The 26,300-nt window shown below is 39.3% G+C and overlaps 1 protein-coding gene and 1 long non-coding RNA gene across 2 annotated transcripts; both read left to right on the top strand.

Moving 5' to 3' along the window:
• The first annotated feature begins 6,114 nt into the window (after window positions 1–6,114).
• LOC113334901 lies at window positions 6,115–11,712 on the top strand. The gene is made up of 2 exons (XM_026581124.1): window positions 6,115–6,222; window positions 6,529–11,712. Exon 2 carries the CDS (start codon window positions 9,605–9,607, stop codon window positions 10,625–10,627), a length of 1,023 nt encoding a protein of 340 aa, XP_026436909.1. The 5' UTR covers window positions 6,115–6,222; window positions 6,529–9,604; the 3' UTR covers window positions 10,628–11,712.
• A 772-nt stretch (window positions 11,713–12,484) lies between these two features.
• LOC113334351 lies at window positions 12,485–15,564 on the top strand. Its single transcript, XR_003352722.1, has 3 exons — window positions 12,485–12,786; window positions 14,116–14,410; window positions 14,578–15,564. It is a non-coding gene; the product is annotated as an uncharacterized LOC113334351 (long non-coding RNA).
• Window positions 15,565–26,300: the final 10,736 nt, after the last annotated feature.

The raw sequence follows: 26,300 nt of genomic DNA on the forward strand, positions 1-26,300 counted from the left end.
TTTGATCCTTATCGAGATGATAGAATTAAAGGTATAATCGTAAGGAGAGATGATGTTGTATTCTACTACGGTCCCTTGTTTTACCCCCAAGGATTTACAATGTACGATCAACATCGGGTAATGCGATGAGCGGGTTACGTCCAAGAAGAACCCCATACCGGTGAAAAGCCATTCTTTAAAGTGGTAAGGGAGGAGAGCAGAACATCCCAAAAAAGTATTGACGTCCGTTATGCCCCACCACCAACAATTTCTCATTGGGACGATAGAAGTGACCGTAAAATCGATACGAGTCTTCTGGACCAGGTGACCGAAGGTCATGAAGCTCATAAAAATTAAATGATGTGGTACTTGTGTTTTTCTCGTCCTACTGTGATTAGGTAAGAAAATGTTGAACAACCGGCTCGTAAGAGGAAGATGCCACCGAAAGACCCAACTACAAGTCTTAAGAACTTTGTAAGCATTTTAGAGTTTCTCTTATTGTTTTAAGATTACATTATCGAATCATTCTATTAATTGTTTGTTGTTTAATTGAAAATAGAAGGAGCATTTGAAGACCCTTGTGAAGATGATGTATTGCGCGAGAGAAAGAGGAGAGCATTTATCGATTGGAGAGAAAACTAAGCACATTGACTATCTTAGCAATGTTGACAATGAAGATGCCACCGAAATGTTCCAGCAAGATAATGCTGAACTAAAGAGGGAAGTACAAGCCAAGAGGGAAGCATAATCCAAGAGGAATGGTGAACAAAAGAGGGCTCGTACCCGTGGTGGTGGTAGTGTTAATGGTTGTGAAATGCTAAACGGGGTCGTGGTCGTGAATGAATGCACTTCTAATTTATTTACAAATGTTAAGGTTAATGGTTGGACAAATGTTTTTTTTTGAGGTTTATGGGACATATGTTTTCTTATTTTGGACAAATGTTGGGTTTCTAGTTGTTGAATGAACGACTTGTTTAACTATGTTAAGTTTCAATAGTTTCGCCGGCAGGGTCTTGAGTGAATGTTTTGTTAAGTTACAGTACCGAATAAACTAGGACCGGCAAGGTTGTGAAGTGGCAGACTGTCGGCCCTGACAGCAGAATTGGTGCAGTTTTCAGGGTTGGCATGGTAATAAAATTACGACCTTTCCGACTGTATAACAGCCGGTACTCTAATGACCAAATACCGTGCTGACTATACGTAGAATAAAATGAACTTTTTCTGAGTTACAAAAATCATAAATTCGGCAGGGTAAAAAATTAAGACCATGTCGACGGTCCGTTCGTCGGCATTGTATTAAATAAATACCTTGCCGACTGTATGCAGCTGAATATGATGTTTCTTTTGTATGAAAATTATTATAGCCTGCACGATAAGAAAATTACGACCCTGCCGACGGTATGTTAGTCGGCATATTGGGGAAACAAAAACCTCGCCGGCGAGTTCAAAATTCAAATTTTTGCAAGTACAACTGCACTGATTGACTATCATAATGGCCAAATTTGGGCACTATCCTATAAATACACTAGTTCTCTATACAAAAAAAACACACCTATATTGCATATACTCTTCAAAGCTCATATCATCATATACTCTTTATAACTCACCCAATGACATTATTTGATTCAAATGAAGATCTATCCATCACCAAAGCATGGTACGCCGAAAATCGGGTTAGAAATCAGTCCTCCGAAAGGGTAGATACCGAAACCTTTTGGGTAAAGGTATACAACAAATATATGCAAGAGTTTGGGAATCCGAATGGAAGAAGTGTTCAACAAATCCATGATAGGCACCTAGTCATACAAAATTCCATACTTGCTTATTTAGATATGCAACATCGGATTTTGAAAGCTACCCACCTTAACTTGTCCATTGAACAATTTGTAAGTATTTTTGTGGTTTATTTTACGTAATCCATGTTGTTTGATTTTCCTATTAAACACCACTAACAAAGTAAGTTTGTGTGTTTTTTTGTAGCATGAAGTCGCGAAAGAGCATTACTTGGAGGAAAAGGGGGAAGCATTCGCATTTGATGCAAGCTATCACTTCATGGTATCCAAGTGTTTGAGGGTGAAGACGGTTTCTGCTGATTTTGGTAATTTCGGGTATGTGGGTGAGAAACGAATTTAAACCCTAAACAATGTACTGCAAGGGAGTACTTTAGATTCGATAGATCAATATGTACAAATCCGACCTAAACCAAGAAATGGCCGTTCCAGACTTGCTTCGGTCACAAAGTGAAGGAGAACGGTTGGTTTTGGGGAGGGAAGCGAAGAAAGTGTTGAGACCAGAATAGTTGATTCTGGAAGAGTAGTTGTTTCACGACTTGTATCAGAAAGTGGGAAGCTAACAGATGGAAAGCTAGCAAATGCTTTCTGAGTGTTGTATCCTCCTGACCTGAACTTGTTGTTCGGTGGAAATAGGTAATGCCTATTTATACAAGTCGAAGTGAAACGTACTCTGGTATCATTAAGAAATGGAAAACGGGTGAGTAAATGGGAGGAGGTGGTAATCGGTAGCGCTTGGAATTTATGTTCCATAAAAGAAAGCGTTTCACTATTACTCCCTGTATTTACTAACCGCCTCATCCTTATGACACTTTATTATAACGAGCATAGTGTACGCCGCACGCTGTAAACCGCGAAACCAATACCCAATGAGCATCCCCCAGTTTGTGACATGTGTCGATGTCTCGAGTGTTTTCGTGGAGAACATGTAGCATATTTTTGTTGTCTGGCAAGTTGAGATTGGGAGACTTGCCGGCTCGGTGGTGACCTTCAACGATCGAGATCTTGCATCTTAATAGGAAGGTAGCCGTTGATTATTGCAACCTTTTGTTTGGTAGCCAGTGGCATGAAAGTATGATCAGTATGGCTTTAATATGGCCCAGTTTAGGCGCGTCCAAAAGTTAGGGTTTTGGATTTGTTTACGCGCGACCAATCTAGGGCCAAAGGTTGCCATGTGCTAGCTGGTAACCTTGGACGGATAAGATCTGCATCTTAGATGAAACAGTGGTCGTTGATTGTTGCAAGCCTTCGTTTTGGTAGCCGCATAAGGAAGGCCAGAATGGTATGGCGCGACAAGGTGGTTGGTATGCCATTGGCACATGTGCCATGGCATGCCTTGACGCGGTTTGGTGTGGCCAAAACTAGGTTTTTGTGCCAAAGGTTACCATGCGTTGTTTGGCGACCTTGGACGGCTGGGATTTGCATCTAGGATAAAAGGGCGGCCGTTGATCGTCGCACGCCTTTGTTTTGGTAGCCGCATGGGGAAGGACGGCATGGTATGGCGCGACAAGGTGGTTGGCACGCCATTGGCACATGTGGCATGAAATGCCTTGGCGCGGTTTGGCATGGCCAAAACTAGGGTTTTGGGCCAAAGGTTACCATGCGTTGTCTGGCGACCTTGGACGGCTAGGATTTGCATCCAGGATGGAAGGGTGACTGTTGATCGTCGCATGCCTTCGTTTTGGTAGCCGCATGGGGAAGGCCGGCATGGTATGGCGCGACAAGGTGGTTGGCATGCCATTGGCACATGTGGCGTGGCATGGCATGCCTTGGTGCGGTTTGGCGTGGCCAAAACTAGGGTTTTGGGCCAAAGGTTATCATGCGTTGTTTGGCGACCTTGGACGGCTAGGATTTGCATCTAGGATGAAAGGGTGGTCGTTGCTCGTCGCACGCCTTCGTTTTGGTAGCCGCATGGGGAAGGTCGGCATGGTATGGCGCGGCAAGGTGGTTGGCATGCCATTGGCACATGTGGCATGGCATGCCTTGGAGCGGTTTGGCGTGGCCAAACTACGGTTTTGGGACAAAGGTTACCATCCGTTGTTTGGCGACCTTGGACGGATAGGATTTGCATATAGGATGGAAGGGTGGTCGTTGATCGTCGCATGCCTTCGTTTTGGTAGCCGCATGGGGAAGGCCGGCATGGTATGGAGCGACAAGGTGGTTGGCATGCCATTGGCACATGTGGCATACCTTGGCGCGGTTTGGCGTGGCCAAAACTAGGGTTTTGAGCCAAATATTACCATGCGTTGTTTGGCGACCTTGGACGGCTAGGATTTGCATCTAGGATGGAAGGGTGGTCGTTGATCGTCGCACACCTTCGTTTTGGTAGCCGCATAGGGAAGGCCGGCATGGTGCGGCCAAGGCCAATGGCGGGGATGGCTTGGAATAGTGGGGCCTAGGGTTTGGTACGGACGACTTGGCATGGTGGGGCCAAGGAATGGTGCGGTTGTCTTGGCATGGTGGGGCCAAGGTTTTGGCATGCCATTGGCGCATGGTGCGGCTAGCATGGTTGGGGCCAATGCAAGGCGCGGTTGGCTTGGCATGGTGGGGCCAAGAGTTTGGCGTGCCGCTGACGCATGGTGCGGCTAGCATGGTTGGGGCCAAGGCAAGGTGCGGTTGGCTTGGCATGGTGGGGCCAAGGGTTTGGCATGCCATTGGCGCATGGTGCGGCTAGCATGGTTGACATGCCTTGGCGCAGTAGACGTGGCTGGCATGCTTTGCCATTGGAACAATGATGCGGCTGGCATGGTTGGCATGCCTTGGCACGGAGATATGGCTGACATGGTTTGTCATTGGCACAGTGATGAGGCTGGCATGGTTGGCATGCCTTGGCGCGGAGATGTGGCTGGCATGGTTTGTCATAGGCACAGTGGTGCGGCTGGCATGGTTGGCATGCCTTAGCGCGGAAATGTGGCTGGCATGGTTTGCCATTGGCACAGTGGTGCGGCTGGCATGGTTGGCATGCCTTGGCGCGGAGATGTGGCTGGCATGGTTTTCCATTGGCACAGTGGTGCGGCTGGCATGGTTGGCATGCATTGGCGCGGAGATGTGGATGGCAAGGTTTGCCATTGGCACAGTGGTGCGGCTGGCATGGTTGGCATGCCGTGGCGCGGAGATGTGGCTGGCATGGTTGGCATGCCTTGGCGCGGTAGCATGAGAATTAGGGTTTGGCATAGATGGTGTCGGTCAATGTTAAGGGTTCTGCCGTGGAACATGACACATAAAAAAAAGGTATCCTGGTAATTCTTACGTAGGCATGCTGATCGATTCAACAAATGTGCTAATGGTCATAGTGACGTCATGTCAGTTGTACGGTTTTACGATTTTAACCCTAAGCTAAAAACCACCATCAACACCAAGATTCCGGAGTATGCCCCGAAGATGATGGTTGGTGAATCGCTCGGATTCCTCCGACGAATATTGATGGTTTTAGAAGTTTTTGTCTAGGTTTTGTGGGTATATCTCTATGTAAATCCTCACGAAATTATAACTCGCCCACTAGGATCGCCTAGGGGTTCAAAGGCTTGATGCACATGCTAAGTGCATTCGTTATTCCTACGACAAGGATTTAAATTTTATGTTTCAATCAATGTAGTAAAAAAAGTTGCATGAATAAAGTAAATTACAACTTTCAAAAATATGTTTTCTTTTGGGTATACCCCAAAGGTCGGCAAGGTATTAAGATTATTACAATTCCGACTATACATTAGCCGACAAGGTGAGAAATTATAACAATACCGACTATAAGTTAACCTGCAAGGTGAGAAATTAAAACAATGCCGACTTGAAGTTAGTCGGCAGGGTAAGAAATCAACGACCCTGCCGACTAGTGAAGCATTTACAACAGTCTCATGTGTGTTAAAAACAATACAGTCGGCATGGTATTCATTCGTCGACCTTGCCGACTTTTCATACTTTCATAACTGAAAGCGTTGATTTCTGATCTAATTTTGAGTATGATTTCGTACAACAACTTTGCAATCCCCTTTTTAGAAGTGTTTGGGGTAGTGTGCTTTCATTTCCGTTGCAAATAAAATTCTCAAACAAAAAAATTCATAAAAAATCTTTTCACATGAGTTCAATCAAAAATAAAATTTTATACCTTAAACTCATAATTTGAGAAGTTTTAATCTACTCATTTAATCAATCTAAACTCAATTAATTAACTTAATCGGATTTTTTTAGTGTTAATTAAACAAGAAAAGATTAAGCATTTAGAAAATACATGTCTAAGGAGTGTCCTATTTTATTTCAAAATGACCCAGATTTTGTCTCATTGGGTATACCCCAATCTCACCAGGTTAATAAAGGTCAAAAAAATAGAAAAAACACCAATTTAATTAAAAAGAAAAGAAAAACAAATCAGACACCAATGTTTCTCCTTATCGTTTTCTCTCTATCCCCTTCTTCCTCCCACTGTAGCTGTGGACCAGTCAACCGCGATCAATCAATGGTAAGTGAAAAATATCAGTAGAATAGATTATAAACAATATACATATACAAGAATTATGATTTATATTAAAGTTAATCTTTAGAGTTCTCCGACTCTTCAATTAGGGAGAAAAAAAATTAGGGCAAGAACTTCAAATCCCCAACAACATTAAGTTTCTAATGCTTGTTGTTTGTTTTTCTTTTTACTGATTTTGTGTTTCTTTTAATTCAATTCCCCAATTTTAATCCAAAACTTCTAATTATTTTTGAATTTCATTATTCGTTGCTCACTGATTTTGGTTGTTTACTGATTTTTGATTTGATCTAGATATGGGTCTGAAAAGAAAGAAATCTTCTGGATGTCAAAATAGAAAGAAAACGGAGAAGAATTGGAATCAACTAAACCTCTTGCTGGTTCTTTGGAGAAGTTTTTAGTTAGGAATCAGCCAACAGTTGAGAATGGAAGTAATGAGGATGATGGTACTGCAGATAATGATATCAATGAGCACAATGAGAATGATGTTGATGCTGTTAATGGTATGAATGAGGGTAATAATAATGATACTACTAATAATCATATGAATGAGAATGAGGGTGTTGGATCCGTTGGTGGTGATAATACAGATGGTATTCAAAGCAATGAGAATGAAGGTGTTGAATCTGTTGATAGTGGCAATAGAGATGGAAATGATTCAAATGAAGGCAAGGAGAATGGAGGTGTTGAATCTATTTACGGTGACAATGGAGATGAAAATGAGGGTAATTTAAACATAAAGGAAGAACCGAATGCAGCTGGACAAGCTAGTGATGAATTGAGACATACAGCCATGTTTGGACATACAGCCATGTTTGATCCAGGTAATTGGAATGCAATTGATCAGAAAAATTATCTAACTACTGTGTAGGGGGCAACAACTGAGATTTTTTCTCGGGGAAGCAAAATCTCAGGGCCGGCCCTGTGTCATGTCATGTACCTGGAGTGCCCATATCATAGTTGTGTCTGTCTTCAGTAGTTTCTAGTGGGTTGTAATGGATGGTTTAGATTATCCCACGTGGATAGTTAGTGATCGTCGGATATTAAGGGAGAGAGTGAGAGAGTGTGTGCCTGAGTTATATACTCTCATATCTTGTATTGAAACTCTCATGAGACGATTTATGAATAGAATAGCTTAGTTTAGCATTTAGGTTTGGTTCACTATGAATCAAGAGGTTACTTACTAGTACATCCAGGTACACTATATTTGGTATCAGATTCGTTCCGATCTAGGGACTATCTTCGGTCAGTTAGGGATTTGTTGGCTCAATTAGTGGCGAGAAATGAAGCTTGTAACCATTTATGTGAATTGAAGAGGAAACGTCAAGAGCTGCTGGACGATGTAAATTCACCAACTCGAGGTTTAAATCTGCTGCTAATGGAATATCTCATCTCCATCGCCAAGAGCAAGTGGGAATCACTTCTACTACCAAAATCTGAAGCAGAAAGTGTTGATGAAGTTGGGAATCTAGAAGCTACGAAGGAGGAGGAAGAGGTTTTCATTGAAGAATGGGTACCTGAATTCAGTCAAGATCTTACTCCATTATCTTCCTGATGCTACTTCCGATTCAACTTTAGATTTCGATTCAATTTCTGGATCTAAAACCGATTCAGCTAAGGGTTTACATGGGTTTTTAAAATCGACTTCAAACATTGAATACTCTGCTATTTCAACTGTTGATTTCACTGTCTCTCCGTCTGAGGAAATCAAATAAATTTCTACTGGTGTTGTTGAAGAAGGTGCTTCTCTCGATTTGGAGTTGATTCCTCCATTTTTCTTCGATGAAAACGATACTGATGATTCAACCGAGGCTGTGAGTTTTCAGTTTACAGAAATTGATAAAACTGAAGTGAATAATTTTGAAAGGAAGGATCGGATCAAATGGCGTAAGTGTTTTTCCATTCTTCTCGATTCCTCTCGTATCATTTCTGATCCAGGAAAAGATTTCAAACTCATTAAGAGGTTTTGTTATTTGGCCGGTGTCTATGAATTTGGTTTCGATTCAATTACTTCATGTTCTTTTGCACAATATGTTTGCTCAATTTTAATGGATGAAATTGATAGAAATCCTGTATATGAGCTGAATTATAAGAATGGGTACTGGTCAGATTCTTGGGTTCGAGGTCAAATCGCTTGTATGTTGGCTAATGGTAGTGTTTCTAGTATCACCTGACAGCTATTTGTTAAAATACTTCTAATGGATATTGTCTGTTCGGAGCACAAAATTCATACTGATATAGTCTGACTTGTTGATTCCCGTTTGTTATACGATCGAGGTAAGCGTGTTGTTGTTTCATCAAATTCTTATGGTAAATTCATAATTCAGTTAATTCTTAGCCCGGGGTATAATTCAGAATTAAGGTTCATCAATTCGTTTGCTCTTGTATGTGTTAAATATGTCGATAATCATAGTTCTTGTTTGATTGTTCTTCTTGGGTCCGTGTTACTGGAAATATACAATGAGAATTTGGTTCTTGAGCTGCTACCAAGACATGAGTGTCCGTTTAAATTTCAGCTTCTGAATTCGTTGGGTCTTAGAGTTTTCAAGGTTGCTGAATTTGGTGGTGATGGAATTTGGTTGCTGACTTTTCAAAGAGAATTAGATTTGTGTTTCTCTTGTTGGCTAGAGTAGTTACTTTTGAGATGGCTTGTCAGTTGATGTTTCAAATGGTTGAGATATGGAGAGCAATAAATTTTCTTTTGCAATGCGCTTCAACTATCTCCTATCATAGTTTATGCCCAGTGCATCTTCGTCATCCTCTCGCAAAACAACTTGCAAGCTCTGCGATGTTATTCAACAGCAAGTTGCTCGGTAAGGACTGTTTTTATCTTTCTTTTGATCATACTCGTGCATTATTCGACCGGGGAAAGGAAATTGAACTCAATGTGTAGTCCTCTTGTTTTCTGAAACGGGATTTTACATTTGGAACTGTTCTTCATGGTGTACATTTAGTCGATGAATGTTATAGAGGATTTGTTCTTACGCTGGTCTGTAAGCTTGAGTACCAGACAAAATTTCAGTTTCTATGTCTGATCATGTTTGTGTTGGTCGACAAGGGTGGCAGTGGTGCCAGTGGTACATCGTTAAGATGCTATGTCAGGATTTGGCGTATGTATGATGCTAGTCAGCTGGTTAATGAAATGCCAAAGCAATATTTTATTCTCTGCTCTGTTTTGATACTTCAAGTGACAGGTAATATTGAATCTGGTACTGTAAGGGAATTATTTGATCGACTACATCACAGTGGTTGGTGTAGTTTTTGTGGTTCATTCATCTTGCAGTTGAACAATGGGTTGCTAGCTGGGATTTCGATTTTTCATTTTTGGTGAGTGGGTGTTGGTTTTGAGCTACTTCGTAACAAAGCCTATATGCAAGCAACTGTATTATCTACCCAGGAGATTCGAGTTTCAAGTTCAGTTGGTGGTTGTGTTAGATTTCATTACTATGCCCAAAGGAAGATTCTCATAGTTACTAGCATGGCTGTTCCTTTCTCTTTACAGGCTCTTCAACATAAACTTTTTTACTGTCATAGATTGCAGAGTCCCGTATCTCAAGCAAAAGAAACTCAGAGTCTAAATATGCTGCTGTGGGTAGAGTACTTGAGCAGGAAAGTCAAGTTGTTTTTAACTGGGTGGTGGAGTAATATGTTCTGTGAAGCTGGGATTTGTACTCAGATTACTGCAAACTTTGTTGCCAAGCTCATTTGCGCTCTGTGGGAAAGGATTAATCAGTTTGAAGCTACTAATGGCTCTGCACCTATATCATCTTTCCAGCAACTTTCTACTCCCATATTTCTGATAATGCCCACATGTGCCATGAAGCTGTTTACTACATGTGCCATGAAGCTGTTTACTGAGCTAAAGGTTGATTTTGGGCTTACAACCAAGTTTGTTCCTACTGGTCTGTTCTGGGCAAACAAGCTGTTTGGTATATTAGTTGGGAGTGTAATGGGGAGGTTGATTAGTGGTGCTGATGATATTCCCTGGATTGCTCATGTTTTTTCTACTGCTCAAAAGGACTGCTTTGGTACATTTTTGAAGGTTAGTATGGGAGTAAATGGGCATGGACAGTTCCACATTATTCTGATGCTTTTAACAAGTTTATTCACACTTCTCCTACTGATTTTGTCACCTCTGGTAGTACAAGCATCTGGGAATTTTGTGTTGGTTTTTTGTCATACTAGCTTGTCATGTTTGGTATGTCCACCAAGTGGCTATCTCCAGCTTGAGCTCTATGGAAGAAAGCAGGTAGTACAACTCTTATACACTGTGATGCACACTCTAGCTGTGTCAAAGTCAATGGCTTGTGCAAGTAAGGTTCTGTGGTGGACAATGAAATGGACATCCAAGGTGCTGGTTAGATTTAACTTTCAGATTCTGGAGCAGTTGTGATCACAGGGGAAATTGCAACTACAAGCTAAAGCAACTCGTACCAACTTGTGATGGTCAGCTCAATAGTGTACTTGTGTGCATTCCAGGTCAGGTTGAGGTTCTTTGTACGAAGCTAAAGGTTAAAAATGGGCTACAGCCAAATATGTTGCTTGTCACTTTCCGGAATCTAATGGAATGGAGATGAAGCTACAACATTCCATTGTACACAGGGTCACGACTAAAGTTCCATTGGAAGCTGTAGTACTAGACTCCAAACATCTGCAGGCATGTATAGATAAGATAACGGAGATGGCTGTGTTTCAGGAGAAAACGGTACTAGAAGCTACACGCAGTATTCAAGTGGTTAACACAGTAACGATGAGACTTCTTACAGCTGCCAACCTTATTTCAAGATTTGCAACCAGTGACTTCAAGCAGTTGAAGACCTTTCCTACTGATACAAGTAAGCAGCCCGAGTTGACGTGTACTTGGCAGAATGGGTTCTCACTGGAGAATGGAGATGCTAGAAGGGATTCTTGTCAGCATAATTTCTCATCCTATCATCACACTCGAAGACAGCTTGCTTGTAATTCCCATTTGTGCTCACAATATAGAGGGTAAAATAAATTTAAACATTGCAACGGGAGCAAGCATCTACATTCTGGTCCGTTCCAAGAATTGGTACAACACGATCTAACTCTTGTCTTTTTTCGTGCAACTGCTGGAGCACAAACGTGCACAAACCAACTCCTCTTGTCTTGTGGATATATAACTAGTCCGTCTCGATGACTGCTACAGTAGTGAAAGGCGACAGAACTAGTCCATCTCGTGAACCACCTCCGGCGGAGTTTAGTACACCCATAAATTAAGCAGATTCAGCAATTGTCGGTGAATAAAAAGATTGACGGTGAATAAAAAGTTCGGTTGGAATATTTTAACATTTTTATAAGTATTTTTAAAACGCCAGAATGGAGATTATAATTTCTATGTGTGTAATAATATTAAGTAGAATTTGATTATATTGCCTCCATTGCTGAATTTATCAAGAAAAATTGGAAATTGTTTTTTTTATTTTTTATGAGAAAGATACCCAAATTGATCTATTGTGATCGATTTATAATGGATGATTTGTTGAACTTTTAACTGTTAGTTTGTTTGTTTGATAGTAGTTGATTGATATTGATCATCAAGTTGATAGTTTATCTAAAATTGCGTCTCAATTTTCATGAAAAATGGAAAACTTATTTCTATTTCCTGAGACAGTTTTCGTGACGGACATATAACAAAGAAGTCATCGTATAGAAGGTCTCCTTGACAGTCGGCCAATTATTCTGTCGTTTTACATAAATAAATCCTAAGCAAATTTAAGGTCTAAAGCTTTTGTTTTTGTTTATTCAAAATTCTGAACATGGGAATGGGGAAATTAATAATGGACTTCACCCGAAATTAATAATGGACTTCACCCGACTGGCAAGAAATATTTAGTGAAGAAAAACATCAAAAGTTTTGGTGCAAACCTTTCGGAAGCAAAATTTTTTGAGTTCAAGATGTCCAATTTCAAAGAAATCAGAGCCTTTTATTTTTTTTTAAACTTCTCATATAACAAAAAGGGAAAATTACACGAGGCATTTAGTTCTATTGGTCGGCCTTATTTCATTCGAAGGAGTTGAAAATATAATACGAGACATTGTTCCCCTTAAATGTCGAGTAATTTGGGAATTGTGCACTCTAGCGACCCAAACCTTCTGAATAACGAAAACTCCCCAAATCTTGGCAGACCGTTGGATTTAATGGAGGAGGATTTTTCAACAATAACCCAAATTCTTAAAATTCTCATCTTGTTTCTTTTATACCATCTAAAAAGAACCAATACCCAGTTTCTTTTTTGGATGCAGCTGTAGGAGCTTTCTCTGCTTCACATATTTGGACGGAATCATACTTTCTAAATATTCCCAATGGTGATCTTGATAAATTTGATTTGGAATTTGTTGATGACGAAGATGCTGAAGAGATATCCATTCCAGTTGTTCTTGATCATGAAACTAGACAGAGAATTAGTCAACCATGGACCAAGTATATCATCGTCAGAGTAATGGGAAAAACAATCGCTTACTGGTATATGCAGGATCGCATACTCCAGATGTGGAAACCCATCGATAAAATTCAAATCTTGGATCTTGGTAAGGATTTTTTTCTGTTTAAATATACTAATTTTCAATATCTCAAGACTGCCCTATTTAGTGAACCTTGGTTCATCAATGGCAATTACCTTTTTTTTTGAGACGGTGGACTCCGGAGTTTAAACCTTCGGAAGCAAATTTTTTGCCAGAACCAGTGTAGTCGATTTCGGCCGAAACAGCCGGAATCTCGGCGATATTTCCGGTTTCGGACTTAGGGGAGCCGATATCTACATTCTCGCCGCAACGAGATCTCACTGGAAAAATCGCCGGAATTGTTCAATCTCGACTGCATTTTCGGCCGGAATTCGTTGGGTTTTATCTGTTTCAAAGTTCTCATTCAATTGAAACTCCTCAATTTTCATCGATTATAATATGGATTCTCTTTTTATTATTAAAATTCAAACAACACTAATTCTTGAGAGAGACAAACAGAAACAAGCAACAGAAACGCCATACGCAAATCAGTATCACCACTACCGGATCGATCACAAGAGAGTCAGAGACCACCATTGTAGAACAAAAGTTTCATATGTTTGGTTCTCTAATTAGTGAGGAATTTTTTTCTAATCTAACACCATCATCACCCCTGTTAACACTAAAAATATCTCACCACTGATTTCCTTTTTTCTCTTTTTAATTTTCTCCAAAATCATTATCCATCAAACATGCTCAAAGCTTTGAGTAAACAACTCCCATGAAAAAATTTGAGAGAAAGAGAAATTCAATTCTTAGAAAAAAATGAGAAAGTTAATGGCATACTCTATCTTCTCTTTCCTCTCTTCTTTTCTTACTGCTAGGTGCTAGCAACCTTGGTTTCAAATGAAAGTTAATAGTATACAGGATGTTGAGGATCTCACGGTAACATGAGAGTTAAGTGCCACATGTAATTATATTAAGTTTCTAAGGGTACAAATGTGCAAACTGTCCACTTTAAACGATTACTAGTGCACCGAAATTCCGGTCGAGTATCTCGGCGAGACACTGTTGTCTCGGATCCAGACGAGACAAGCCGAGAAGCGAGATTAACCACATTGGCCAGAACTTCCAATTGAGTTTTTTGACAAGAATATCCTCTATGAAATTGGGAATTTATTAGGAAAAACCATTAAGATTGATGTTACTACTGAAAGTATGACTCGTGATAAATTTGATCGTCTATGTATTGAGATTGACTTAGAACAGTAATGAGTGCCAAATATTGCATAATTTTATATCTTGTTATTGGCATTTATCTCATCTTTTGTGCTTTACTTCTCCATTTTATCCCAAATTATGTATTTCATTGTTTTCAAGAATGATTACTTTTACTAATTAATTTTGTGTTTTTAGGTACTAAATAAAGCTTGGATGAATTGAGAAGCCAAGAGAGCAGGAAATTGGTAGCCAGAGGCGTAAAGGTTGTGAGAAGTGTATAAGAAATATCGTGCAAAAATATGCTTGCACTCATTTCACAAGCCGCTTGCAAGAGATACATTAGTAGTGGGCTTGAGATATTATCTTTGAAGAAGATATGGGCTTGGTAGAGAACCCAAAACTCAAACCTGTTTTCCGAACCCGAGATATCAAACCTGATAACCCGTTCAACATCCAAAAGCTGCTCAACATCCAACGTCATCTCTACACGGTACATCAAAGTCTGATACATCCTCCCAACATCCTAGCCTCCTATCTCATCCCCTAATCGAGCAGAAACCAAACTGATAAACACATTTTTGTGTCTAAGTTGTCCTCAATGTTCTGTATTGTTGGTACTTGATTTCGTACTTATTATGGTGTTTTATGTGTTTGTAGGTATTTTTGGGAAATAAACATTTTTGGAAAATTCGGATCGAAAAGTTGATCGGGGCACCCACCCGAAAAAGTACTAAAGGCACCTCATTTTGGATAAGGGCCACCCCAGCTGTTAAAGGCACCCCTGTTTTGAATCGGGGAACTCCATCTTCCACCTTTTGAATTATCAAATATGGCGGGAAACTTAAGCAGTCACCTGTGTAACTTTTGATTCGAGTTTTGGGACAGTTCGGAGGAGATTCAATCACGGATTTTGTTTGGTTTGGTCTTATTAAGACTGAACAGGGTTAGTAAGTCCAACAAAATCAATCAAATAGGGCCAGTTCATCGAGCTTGGCTTAACAAGGGAAGAACGTATTCTGCGTGAATTCTTGGGAAGAATTAAGACGAGTTTAGCTGGAGGTTTACACGGGATTGGACTCATATCAACCTGTTTAACCATAAAAGGATTGGTAAGAGCTTTAAATTCGATTGAACGAGAAGATTTCACATAATCTCGACTAAACAGGGCAAGCACATAATCTCGGGAAACTTCTGAGTTAGTTTGGGAAGGTTTGTGCGTGTTTATGCGTGCTAAACTTCTTATGGAGTGTGTCTAAGGCTGTTGGGAGTGTATAGAATACACGCAGACGCGTGCAGCAGATAAAAACGGAATATTATTCCTGTGTCTCTCTGAGAAAGGAAAGAAGATCACCGAGGAGTTATTGTTGTGATTCGAAGGGCCTGTTGAGTATAAATGAGTTACTATGGTGTCAGAGAAGGGGATGGAGAGTTAGGAGACGGAAGAGGGTGAGAAATCAGAGTTGCAGAGCTTGTCTCTGCTGCTGCCATTGAAGGAGAGAACGAAGAGCATAAGACGCCCAGGAGCAGTCGTTTTGCTACAGTGACAGCGACAATTAATAGTTATCGTTCTCTGTAACAATTGAGTTTGTAACAAATATAAGTATTACAACCCGGTTTTTATTATTTTTCTCTCATTTCATTATTGTGAACACCTTTTTGAGCAATGGAAAATTCCTTTGTGTGTGTTTTCACCATGCGGAGCTAGAACCCATTACTGGGACAACGAAAGAAGCAACTTTTCATGATTGTGGTAAATGAATTAATTCTTTATATGACTTTTTGCATAGATTTAATTGCGTTATGATTTCTACTAATTATTTGTTATTTTGTTTGATGTCGCATGCTTGGTTTTAATTACTTTTGATGCGTCATGCTCACAACTTACAACTACTGTTTTATGAAATCTATTTTTGGCAAAGAATTAGAGTCACAACTTCTTTTGTTTGAGCTATATTGTTTAGATTTAATGATTGAACCACAAGAATATGAAAAGTAGTGAAATCCTGCGTCCTAGTATCTCTTCATCCTGTGACCTTATTTTGTATATTTTCCTTCGTTTTTAGTATTTTGTATATTCAAGCCTAAATCAATCTCAACAAAGTCCGAGTGAACGACAACTCTATTTACCACTATAAAAATTTGACCAATTTTTGGCGCCGCCGACGCGGATTTGTTTTTAGGTTTTATTTTATTTGTTCTTTTTTACGCGTTTTGGTATTTTTGTTAGCTTTCATATTTGGAGCTAAGCTAAAGGAAAAAGAGAAAGTGCTGAAAAGAAAGGAAAATCCCAAAAAGGAAAGAAAAGAGAAATCCAAAAGGAGTGAAGAAGAAGATTTTGTAAATAATTTTTATTTTTATTTTTTTAGAAACTGTAATTAAGGTTTTTATTTTTGTAATATTTTATTTTTGGACATTTTTTTTCTTATTTTCTTTTGGACATTGAACATTGAACATTGAACATTGGACTTTATTTTTAAAATCCTACGGAAGGGTAGTTTTAAATAAACTGTTTGTAGAGAAGGACGAAGATTACGATATCGCCTCGGCCCCTCGGGTTCGTACATGACATATCATTCGTGGCCCGAGTCGACTTCAACGGTCCATCCTCCGTCTGGAACGGGAGGTAAGAATTCTAAACACCCGCGAATCCCCTGTCAGCGGGTTTACTAGATGATTTTGTATGCATATATGTTGAGGACCTGAAATCGGATTTTATTTTCTAGTAAAGGGTAAGGGCTGGCCAAATCAAGATAAGAACTCGGATTTCATCACCGTTTCCTTCTTGCCCGCCTTAGGAACACGTAACCTATGCGAACCTAAGCCTTAAAATTTGGACTAGAACGAGATCGATAGGGTAACGAGCTTATTAGGAAAGTCGTTCGAAAAATATTGGTTACTCTTTTGAGCATACTTTGAATTTCATGATGGTTACTGTGAGTTGAATACGCCGCCTTGTAACGCCGGTGAGGCCTTGGGTATCAAAACTCCACTGAGCTTCCCTCTTCTCTATTCAACTTACTTTAACTCGGATTGATTCCAGAGAGGTTTGCTCAGATTGTATCGAATTCCTTTTCGAAAGAATAAAAGCTAGTCTAGGAACAATCTAAGTGGAGCCATCATGCTTTTTGTTTGCTAGACAAAATAGGCTTGTTGTGGTCGAGTCATCCTTTTTTGTGTTTGTTTAGAATTCCCTTGCAGTTAGGATGTCGAACTGGTATAACCAATACAATAATTATCCAACTGAACAACATGGACATTACTCTTTTTATGATCATAGTGCGAATAGTGGTTGGGCACGCCAACCTTTTCAAGGTTTTGGGTCATACCATGGTGAGCTCAATTACTATCCACACGCGCATCGGTCTTACGGGCCAGAAGATTATAATACTAGTTCTTCGTCTTTGGAGGATACAATCAAACTATTGAAAAGTAGTCCTTTTATGATCCTTCAGTTCCTATTCCTTCTCTAGAAGAGTCTCTCAGGAATTTATCTGAGTCATCACGTAAGTTAGCTGAATCGACATACAAATTAGATGAGGTGAACAACATAGTTATGGACGAAACAACTGCAGCAACGACTGAATCTTCTTTGGAAGATATCCTCAATAGGTTAAGTGAAAACTTAGATCCAACACTTAGGGAGATTTCTTTAGAAGAGACCCTTGAGAGGATAGTTGAGTCCACACGTGGACTTGAGTTAGAGAAGAATGAAAGTATTGCTCTAAATGACTTGAATTTCCAATATAGTGTATCCAATAATACTCTTGAAAATGATAGTTATTTGCATAATCAAGATATCAAGGTTAGAATTGGTGACACTCCTTGTGTAGATGAGGTTCAAGCATTTCCATGTTATGATAATGATGAGTATGATGTGGACAATGTTGATGGAGAATCTGAAGTATTTAGGCATGGTGATCAGGAATTTGTTACTTCTATTGAGCTTGACAATGATATTTCTGGTTCAAATCCCGAAAATTTTAAATATCATCCACCTATTCAAAAGGACGGGGATTTGACTAAAGATAATACTGTTTTGGACGAAGTTGTACTTCCTTTTGATTACGAAGCCAATGATGGTTTAGAGGAATTAGTTTATCCTGAGAATATTGTTTTCAGTCTAGAAATTTAGAAACTCTACTCTTAGAAGAAAATTAACTCGTAGAGATGAGTGAGGATGAACCTTACTTAGAAGAATCAATTGACCATTTTCAGGAATATGATCACCTAGAAATTAAAGAAGTTGTGACTAGTCTTTCTAGAGACACTGAAAAATCTAAGTTTGGGGGTGATCATTATTCTCCATGTGCTTTAACTCTTAGGACGGTCTCTCACTTGAGACTTGACATATGTGCCTCAACCATTTTACAAGATTATCTTCATACGCGTTTTCCCGAACCTAATAATGTCCAGGAAGATGTTCAGTTGTTAGAAACTCATCCTCTGGTTGATGTGGTTTACCCAGGCTATGATACCCAGATTGATTTTGTTTTCCCACCAAAAACTTTTATTCCAATTGTGGGAACGTTTGAATTTGAAATGTGTCAGTTATTGAGTTTTGAGACTAAACCTAATTACTTTAGGAGATTAGGGTCGACACATTTGTTTAAGGAAGACCACCTCTTTCATTGTGGTCAACTGTGTGAGTCAAATATGATTGACTTAGAGGATCCCCAATTATTCAGGCTTTTGTTATGCGCTTCTAAGTTCTTAGTTGAGTATTTCCAGACTCTTTAGCCTGATCTTCAGAATGCCTTGGAGGAAATCCAACCAGTGAAAACTTTTTATTTAGACCCTTTTATAGAGCCTGAACCCGAACCACAACTAGATGTAGTTTTCTTAAGCAAGGGTATGTTCGGTATCTTCTTGGTTTGTTGCAGTTTCCTCTTCTTGTGGTGAGCACTTTTTGATCCAGATGACCCACAGTTATTCCGAATACTGCTTTATGATTCTATGAGGTGATTAATTCCTTCCGATGTCTGGCTGAAGACTTTAAACTTAACACTTCTTGGGAGGTAACCCAATCTCATGCAACACAGTAATATCTTTCCTTAACTCTTTTGCTTCGAGTCATAACAGTTTCTCCTTGTTCATGCTTTTAATTTTATCTTTCGAACATTGAGGACAATGTTAGATTTAAGTTTGGGGGTATGGGAGAAACTTTTTAGTTGCAATAAATAAACTCCAAAACCTAGAAATTTATGTTTATTAAGGTTTGCACTAACCAATCTAAGTGGATGGGAACATCTTGGTTATAGGAGTTGAGGAACCAATATGATTAGATGGAAACATCTAAAGAGTATATTCATAAAAGCACAGAGCTCAGGTGTTAGAATTAAAAAAAAAAACATGGTAGTTTCGCCATATCTCGTTGAATCCTAATCCTCTTCTGTTTTTATTTTTTAAGTGATTTGGTGGGGCACACGATTCAAGTTGTTACCATTGCTAGGGTGAAATAGAGTGATTGAGATACCACAAAAAAAAATTTGAGACCAGACCATCTGACCAAACGGAATAAATTCAATAAAGTCGACCACTGGTTCCCTTGTATATGCCAGTTGTGTTAACGTAGAATTAGGTTTATTGACCACTGGTTCCCTTGTATTTGCCAGTTGTGTTGATATTAGTCAGACCGGTATCTCATCCCATTAGGATAGGTTCATCTTGGCAGAGGCCTTCAGACAGATATGGGAAACACCGTTCACTTTAAACCATCTACTTTTCTCTTTATCCATCTTCTTAATCTTTCCATCTGATTGGTTGACTCCGGTTATGATGTCCAGAAACCATCTGAGTAGAGCTCTGTCACTTATCTATGAATTTTAGTATGCTGAATGCAAACTCGTGTACAACAATTCGAATTTCGCATCAGGGTACTTCCTCCTGTAGTCAATGTTTGTATGCCAACCAAGGAGATTCTTTAGTGCCTTCCGAGGTTCTGCGTAGATAGCTAGGGTGTGGAGTAAAGGTTTTGTGGGTACACCTCTGGTAAACCCTCCCGAGATTAACTCGGTCGCTAGGGCCACCTAGCGACTTAGGATTTTATTTTGCTAGATTAGTTTTGCTCGAGGACTAGCAAATAATAAGTTTGGGGGTATTTGATAGACACATTTTTGTGTCTAATTTGTCCTCAATGTTCTGTATTGTTGGTACTCGATTTCGTACTTGTTATGGTGTTTTATGTTTTTGTAGGTATTTTTGGGAAATAAACATTTTGGAAAATTCGGCTCGAAAAGTTGATCGGGGCACCCCCCCCCCCAGAAAAAAAGTACTAAAGGCACCTTCATTTTGGTTAAGGGCCACCCCAGGGCACCCCAGCTGTTAAAGGCACCCCTGTTTTGGATCGGGGAACTCCATCTTCCACCTTTTGAATTATCAAATATGGCGGGAAACTTAAGAGTCACCTGTGTAACTTTTGATTCGAGTTTTGGGACAGTTCGGAGGAGATTCAATCACAGATTTTGTTTGGTTTGGTCTTATTAAGACTGAACAGGGTTAGTAAGTCCAACAGAATCAATCAAATATGGCCAGTTCACCAAGCTTGGCTTAACAGGGGGAGAACGTATTCTGCGTGAATCCTTGGGAAGAATTAAGACGAGTTTAGCTGGAGGTTTACACGGGATTGGACTCATATCAACCTGTTTAACCATAACAGGATTGGTAAGAGATTTAAATTCGATTGAACGAGAAGATTTAACATAATCTCGACTAAACAGGGCAAGCACATATTCTCGGGAAACTTCTGAGTTAGTTTGCGAAGGTTTGTGCGTGTTTTATGCGTGCTAAACTTCTTATGGAGTGTGTATAAGGTTGTTGAGAGTGTATAGAATACATGCAGACGCGTGCACCAGATAAAAACGGAATATTATTCCCGTGTCTCTCTGAGAAAGGAAAGAAGATCACCGAGGAATTATTGTTGTGATTCGAAGGGCCTGTTGATTACAAATGAGTTACTGTGGAGAAGGGGATGGAGAGTTAGGAGACGGAAGAGGGTGAGAAATCAGAGTTGCAGAGCTTGTCTCTGCTGCTGCCATTAAAGGAGAGAACGAAGAACATAAGACGCCGAGGAGCAGTCGTTTTGCTACAGTGACAGTGACAGTTAATAGTTATCGTTCTCTGTAATAATTGAGTTTGTAACAAATATAAGTGTTACAACCCGGTTTTATTATTTTTCTACCATTTCATTATTGTGAACACCTTTTTGAGCAATGAAAAATTCCTTTGAGTGTGTTTTCACCATGCGGAGCTAGAACCCATTACTGGGACAACGGAAGAAGCAACTTTTCATGATTGTGGTAAATGAATTAATTCTTTATATGACTTTTTGCATAGATTTAATTGCATTATGATTTCTACTAATTATTTGTTATTTTGTTTGATGTCACATGCTTGGTTTTAATTACTTTTGATGCGTCATGCTCACAACTTACAACTAATGTTTTGTGAAATCTATTTTTGGCAAAGAATTAGATTCACAACTTCTTTTGTTTGAGCTATATTGTTTAGATTTAATGATTGAACCACAATAATATGAAAAGTAGTGAAATCGTGCGTCCTAGTATCTCTTCATCCTGTGACCTTATTTTGTATATTTTCCTTTTTTTTTTAGTATTTTGTATATTTAAGCCTAAATCAATATCAACAAATTCCGAGTGAACGACAACTCTATTTACCACTATAAAAATTTGACCACAAACATCACCTTCATATCGTTTTCATCTTCTCTCCAAACTCTGCAAAACTCTCACTTCACCTCCTTCCATTAAATCCATCTCCGACCATCTCTGCTCATAGCCACCCTAATGCAATTAAACTCTTAATCTCTATTTCATTCAATCTTATCTTTTCCCTTGTCAAGAACAATAACCCTAGAAGCTAGGACTGAGAGAGATAAGACTAGGGTTAGCTTCAACAGCTGGTTGAGTAGGCTTGCAGGGACGAATTGAAGATAAGAACTGCCAGAAAACGCATTTTGTGGGTGGGTATTCTTTCACCGTTGAATTGAAGTAGGATTAAGGAATTTTTTTTGTATAAATAGCGCTTTCTTCTCTTTGTAACAAAAAAAAAATCCAATATTTGTTGGATCAACTAGTTTTCATAATATAATTTTGTTTACATATTGTTCAGCATAGCATGTGATTAGTTATACTGTAAGAAGACAGCTAATACTAGGGGTGAGTTAGTAATATTGGTTGATAAGTCATCCATTTGTGACCTCTCTGGAAAGGGACAAGAGTATACTTGAATGAGTTTTTCCTTAGCATAAGATTAGGAGGTGGATTCAACTGCCCTAGTACTCTCTAACCCTTTGTTTACAATCTTTCTTGCATCTTGTTTTACATTCTCCTTTAATATTTCAATCACTGCCAATATCTTGTCGTATCGACACACACAAAATCCCTTTTGGTTACTTCTTATTTGAATCAGTATATAAATACTTAGAACTCAACTTTACATCGCCCTAGTCTCCGTGGGATCGACCTGTATTTGCTTTGTCTACTATAGGCGTTGTGCACTTGCAGTTAGACATAGTCGTAGGCTTGTTTACAGACCTACCAACCAGACTCTGAAACCTATTATTCGAGTGGGCATATCTTTACACCGTTTTGAATATGAAAATATTACTAGTATCTATTTTAAATGTGGCATGATGAATCACCGGGAGTCAAATTTTCCTATGAATCAGAATCCAAGTACTGCTTCCGCTATTCCTATCAATGTTTCCATTGGTCACAACATTCTCCCCCCAATGAATTCGTCTGGTTCCGGTCCATGGATGATAGCATTTGGTCGGCAATCACGTCGGAATGATTCTTCTAGCCTACGTTTCCGAGACGTTCAACAGGGGAATGTGAGTCACAGCGGTTCCCGAACTCATCAGAGGATGTCGAATTCTTTTGTTACCCCTTCTAAAAATAAATTTCAAGTGTTGGACAATACCAAAGACTTTGAATCAAATGTCAGCAGAAACACTAACAACTTGTTTGTTTGCAGCTGACTCGGCGTTTGGGTCTAAGGAAACCCATGACTCAGCAGTCAGATAGTTTTTTTTCTATTATGAGTCAGATCCGACTCGACCTATGACTCAGACCTTATCTCTGACTCGGACCCGTTTGAGTCAGGTAATAAAATACCCCTGACTCATGGGACTAAACCACTGACTCACATATTTTTGAGTCAATTGAGTCATATCTGACTCAAAACAAATATATTGAGTTAGATCCAGATGAGTCAGGTGATTTCACTCAGATCCAGACGACTCAGATGAGTCAAGAGTAAACAAACATGGTGTTAGAGTCAACCTTCTTTTGATACTTCTCAAGTTTCAAGAGAGGAAAAGTCTCTTATTCATTATGATGAACCAACCTCAAGCACTGAGGTGTCTCTGAACAAAAGGAATACTAGTCAATGACGACGAGTTACGACTGGTAAATATAACAAACCCAAGAAATTGATGCCATCCAGTACATGAACTAAATTTAGTGATAGTTATAGACATGACAAGGATGGAAGTACTTTTCAATTTTCTTCCCAGACTCCTAACTTCTCATCTCGTCATCATTATGGTGAATCAAGTTCTTCCCCTTGTCCCCTTTTTGAGCGTCTCACCATCACCCTTGGTGCAAATATGGATTGTGAACGACTTTTAGACCAAGGAAATTATGCAACTGCTTCTCAGAAGGAGCCCCTACCTTCATCAACCTCAAAGAACTTGGCTTCACTTCCAATAAGGTCCTTTTCTACCGGCGGCATGGCTAAATCACAGAATCAGATGCGAATCAAGAATATAGTTCGCGGACAACGCAATGGTCTTTTAATGGTGAGTAGTCTATCAATCCTAAGAATCCCAAGCAATCTATTGAGGATAGAGATCCTTCGCTACCACCATCGGATCTCCCCAAAAACTACTCAGTACAAGTACAAACTACTAACATGGACAACAACATTAAAAATACACCTGCACTCCATCATACAAAGGATACACCAAAATTACCTATCCCAGACGTGCTTGCCTCAGCTACTAGGGATGACAAAAGCCTTCCTAATGATTATACTGCAGTGGAACTATATGAGTGCTGCTAAAGCATCCTTTACCAGAGTGGATAAGGATTTAATTCGTACTTATCATCCTACTATCCTTGTCATTGTTGAGACTCGTGTTACTTCAGAACATGGTTCTAGTATTATTGAATCTTTGGGGTACTCTCGCTTTATTGTTATTGACGCTGCAGATTTTTACGGTGGACTTTGTCTTTTGTGGAATAGGTTCTACCATTGTCATCTTCCATTGGTCTTCTAAAAGATATTCAATAAAGAACAAGACCAATCATGATTTTCCTTTTGATTATGAAAACAAGTTCATACATCTACTTCCTTAAACTAATGTAATAATACATAGTTTTCTAGGATGAAATCACACCTATATAATGCACACATAATCAAGTAACTAAATACAATAGATTATATCGATGTCTGATGTGATTTGTAGATAGTGGTAAAAGTGGTTCGATTCTCAGACTTGTGAAGGATATTAATTAGACTTAAATTCTAATATTAAAATAGAAAACTCACTAAAAATTATAGCAAACTCAATCAAAGTTGATATCAATATTAAAAGAACACTGAGGCTAAGATACCAGTATTTTCCAAGTTCAAAGTGATTAATCCAATATTTATATTCATGCAATTTTTTCGTTCAATTTGATTCTAAACTATTGCAACAAGTAGATTCTCAAAATAACAAGTGTAAATCCGAAGCATAGAACATCAAAAACCTAGGTCCAAGCATGCTCTATCAAAAGAAATAACAATTGCTTAACAAGAATCATTCAAACAATTTTCACTCAAGGCAAAACAATCATAAAAATAATTGCGATAAATAAATAAATAAGAATATACCACTTTTTGTTGGAAAAATAGCTTCCTCTATCGCCTCAGCAATGGGGTTTAGCTCCTCATATTAACCATGTTCTCAGAATATGTTTTTATAGCTCAAAAGTGTACAAGGAGGTGAAAAAATGATAACACAGCCGATTCGCAACAGTGTGAAGGTGTTGCAGAATCTCTGTTACAAAATGCAATTACTGTTGATAAACGATAGATGGGTTCTGCTGTTGAATAACGATAGTGTTCTGCGACAGATACTTGTGCGTCAATGTTCTTCGTGTTCTTCCTATTCAGCAGCAGCAGCAGCAGCAGAATATTGTATTTTTCTGCAACTCGATCTCTAGAGACCTGTGGTGTTCTAAACTTCTCTGAAAGGCTTCGTCGTCCTTCTATGAGTTATCCCAACTCCTTTTATAGCCCACAGGTCGATTTAATCTCAAAGAAATCTCCTTTTTCTTTTTGCGAAAGTTACGGGTTTTATCTATTCTTTCCATATCCTCATACGCGGCTTCAAACACTCCCTGTTTTGCTTCTCACGCGTCTTCTAAGTATAATCCAACGTCCCAGACTCTCTCAAAGATAGTCTTAACTTCAACAGAGAATCTTATTTCCTTATCTACCTGATAGTTTCCATATATCAACCAAAATCCCGTGAAAATCTTCACCTCCCTGTTTTAGACAACTCGATGATTTCCTCCTCTATTTTCGAATCTAGAGGGATTACCATCCCTGTTTTGATGAATCTAGTGAATCCCAACAAATATCCACGTCAAACTCCGACTAAATATTCTCTTAGTCATCAACAGAACTTCAATAAACTTCCACCTCCTATGTTTCACTCCAACACGGTTGTCCAGCCCAAAATACTCGATCCAAACATACACACCAACCCTGTCAGGCTCTAACAGGTCCATTCCAACGAAAATAAGCCATTGAATCTCCATAGAAATCGCTCAAAACTCCAACCCTAAATCTGCATGCGTCTGCACTATTTTCCCGCCAATTTGAAATTTGAGTTTGGGAAGAAAGGTGGTCGCCCCCTATCCAGAGTGGGGGTGCGAATAACAGATGCCTTGAGGGTGCCCCTTATCCAAACCGGGGGTCCGAATAGCAAGTGTCCTCCGGGTGCTTTCCGACAACTTTTCGAGCCAATTTTTTCCAAAAATGTTTATTGGCCAAAAATACCTACAAATAAATAAAACACCATAATAAGTACAAAAATGAGCCCTAACAATATATAGAATCGAGACAAATCGGACACAAAAATGTGTCTATCAAATACCCCCAAACCTATTATTTGCTAGTCCTCGAGAAAAAATAAAATAGAAATAAAATCCTAACTCGATGTCGCAGGCATCGTCGATTGCATTTAGCGTATGCAATAAGCCTTTAAACCCCTAGGTGTCTCTAGTGGCGGAGTGTTGTCTCCGGAGGGCTTACCAGAGGTATACCCACAAAACCTTTATACTCCAGACTCTAACTATCTACACAGA

This window comes from Papaver somniferum, unplaced genomic scaffold, assembly GCF_003573695.1.
Source record: "Papaver somniferum cultivar HN1 unplaced genomic scaffold, ASM357369v1 unplaced-scaffold_137, whole genome shotgun sequence".
Lineage (NCBI taxonomy): Eukaryota > Viridiplantae > Streptophyta > Magnoliopsida > Ranunculales > Papaveraceae > Papaver > Papaver somniferum.

Bases quoted from the DNA above. Each gene is read 5' to 3' on its own strand.
- LOC113334901 (XM_026581124.1), top strand. From the start codon at position 9,605: ATGCAAGCAACTGTATTATCTACCCAGGAGATTCGAGTTTCAAGTTCA.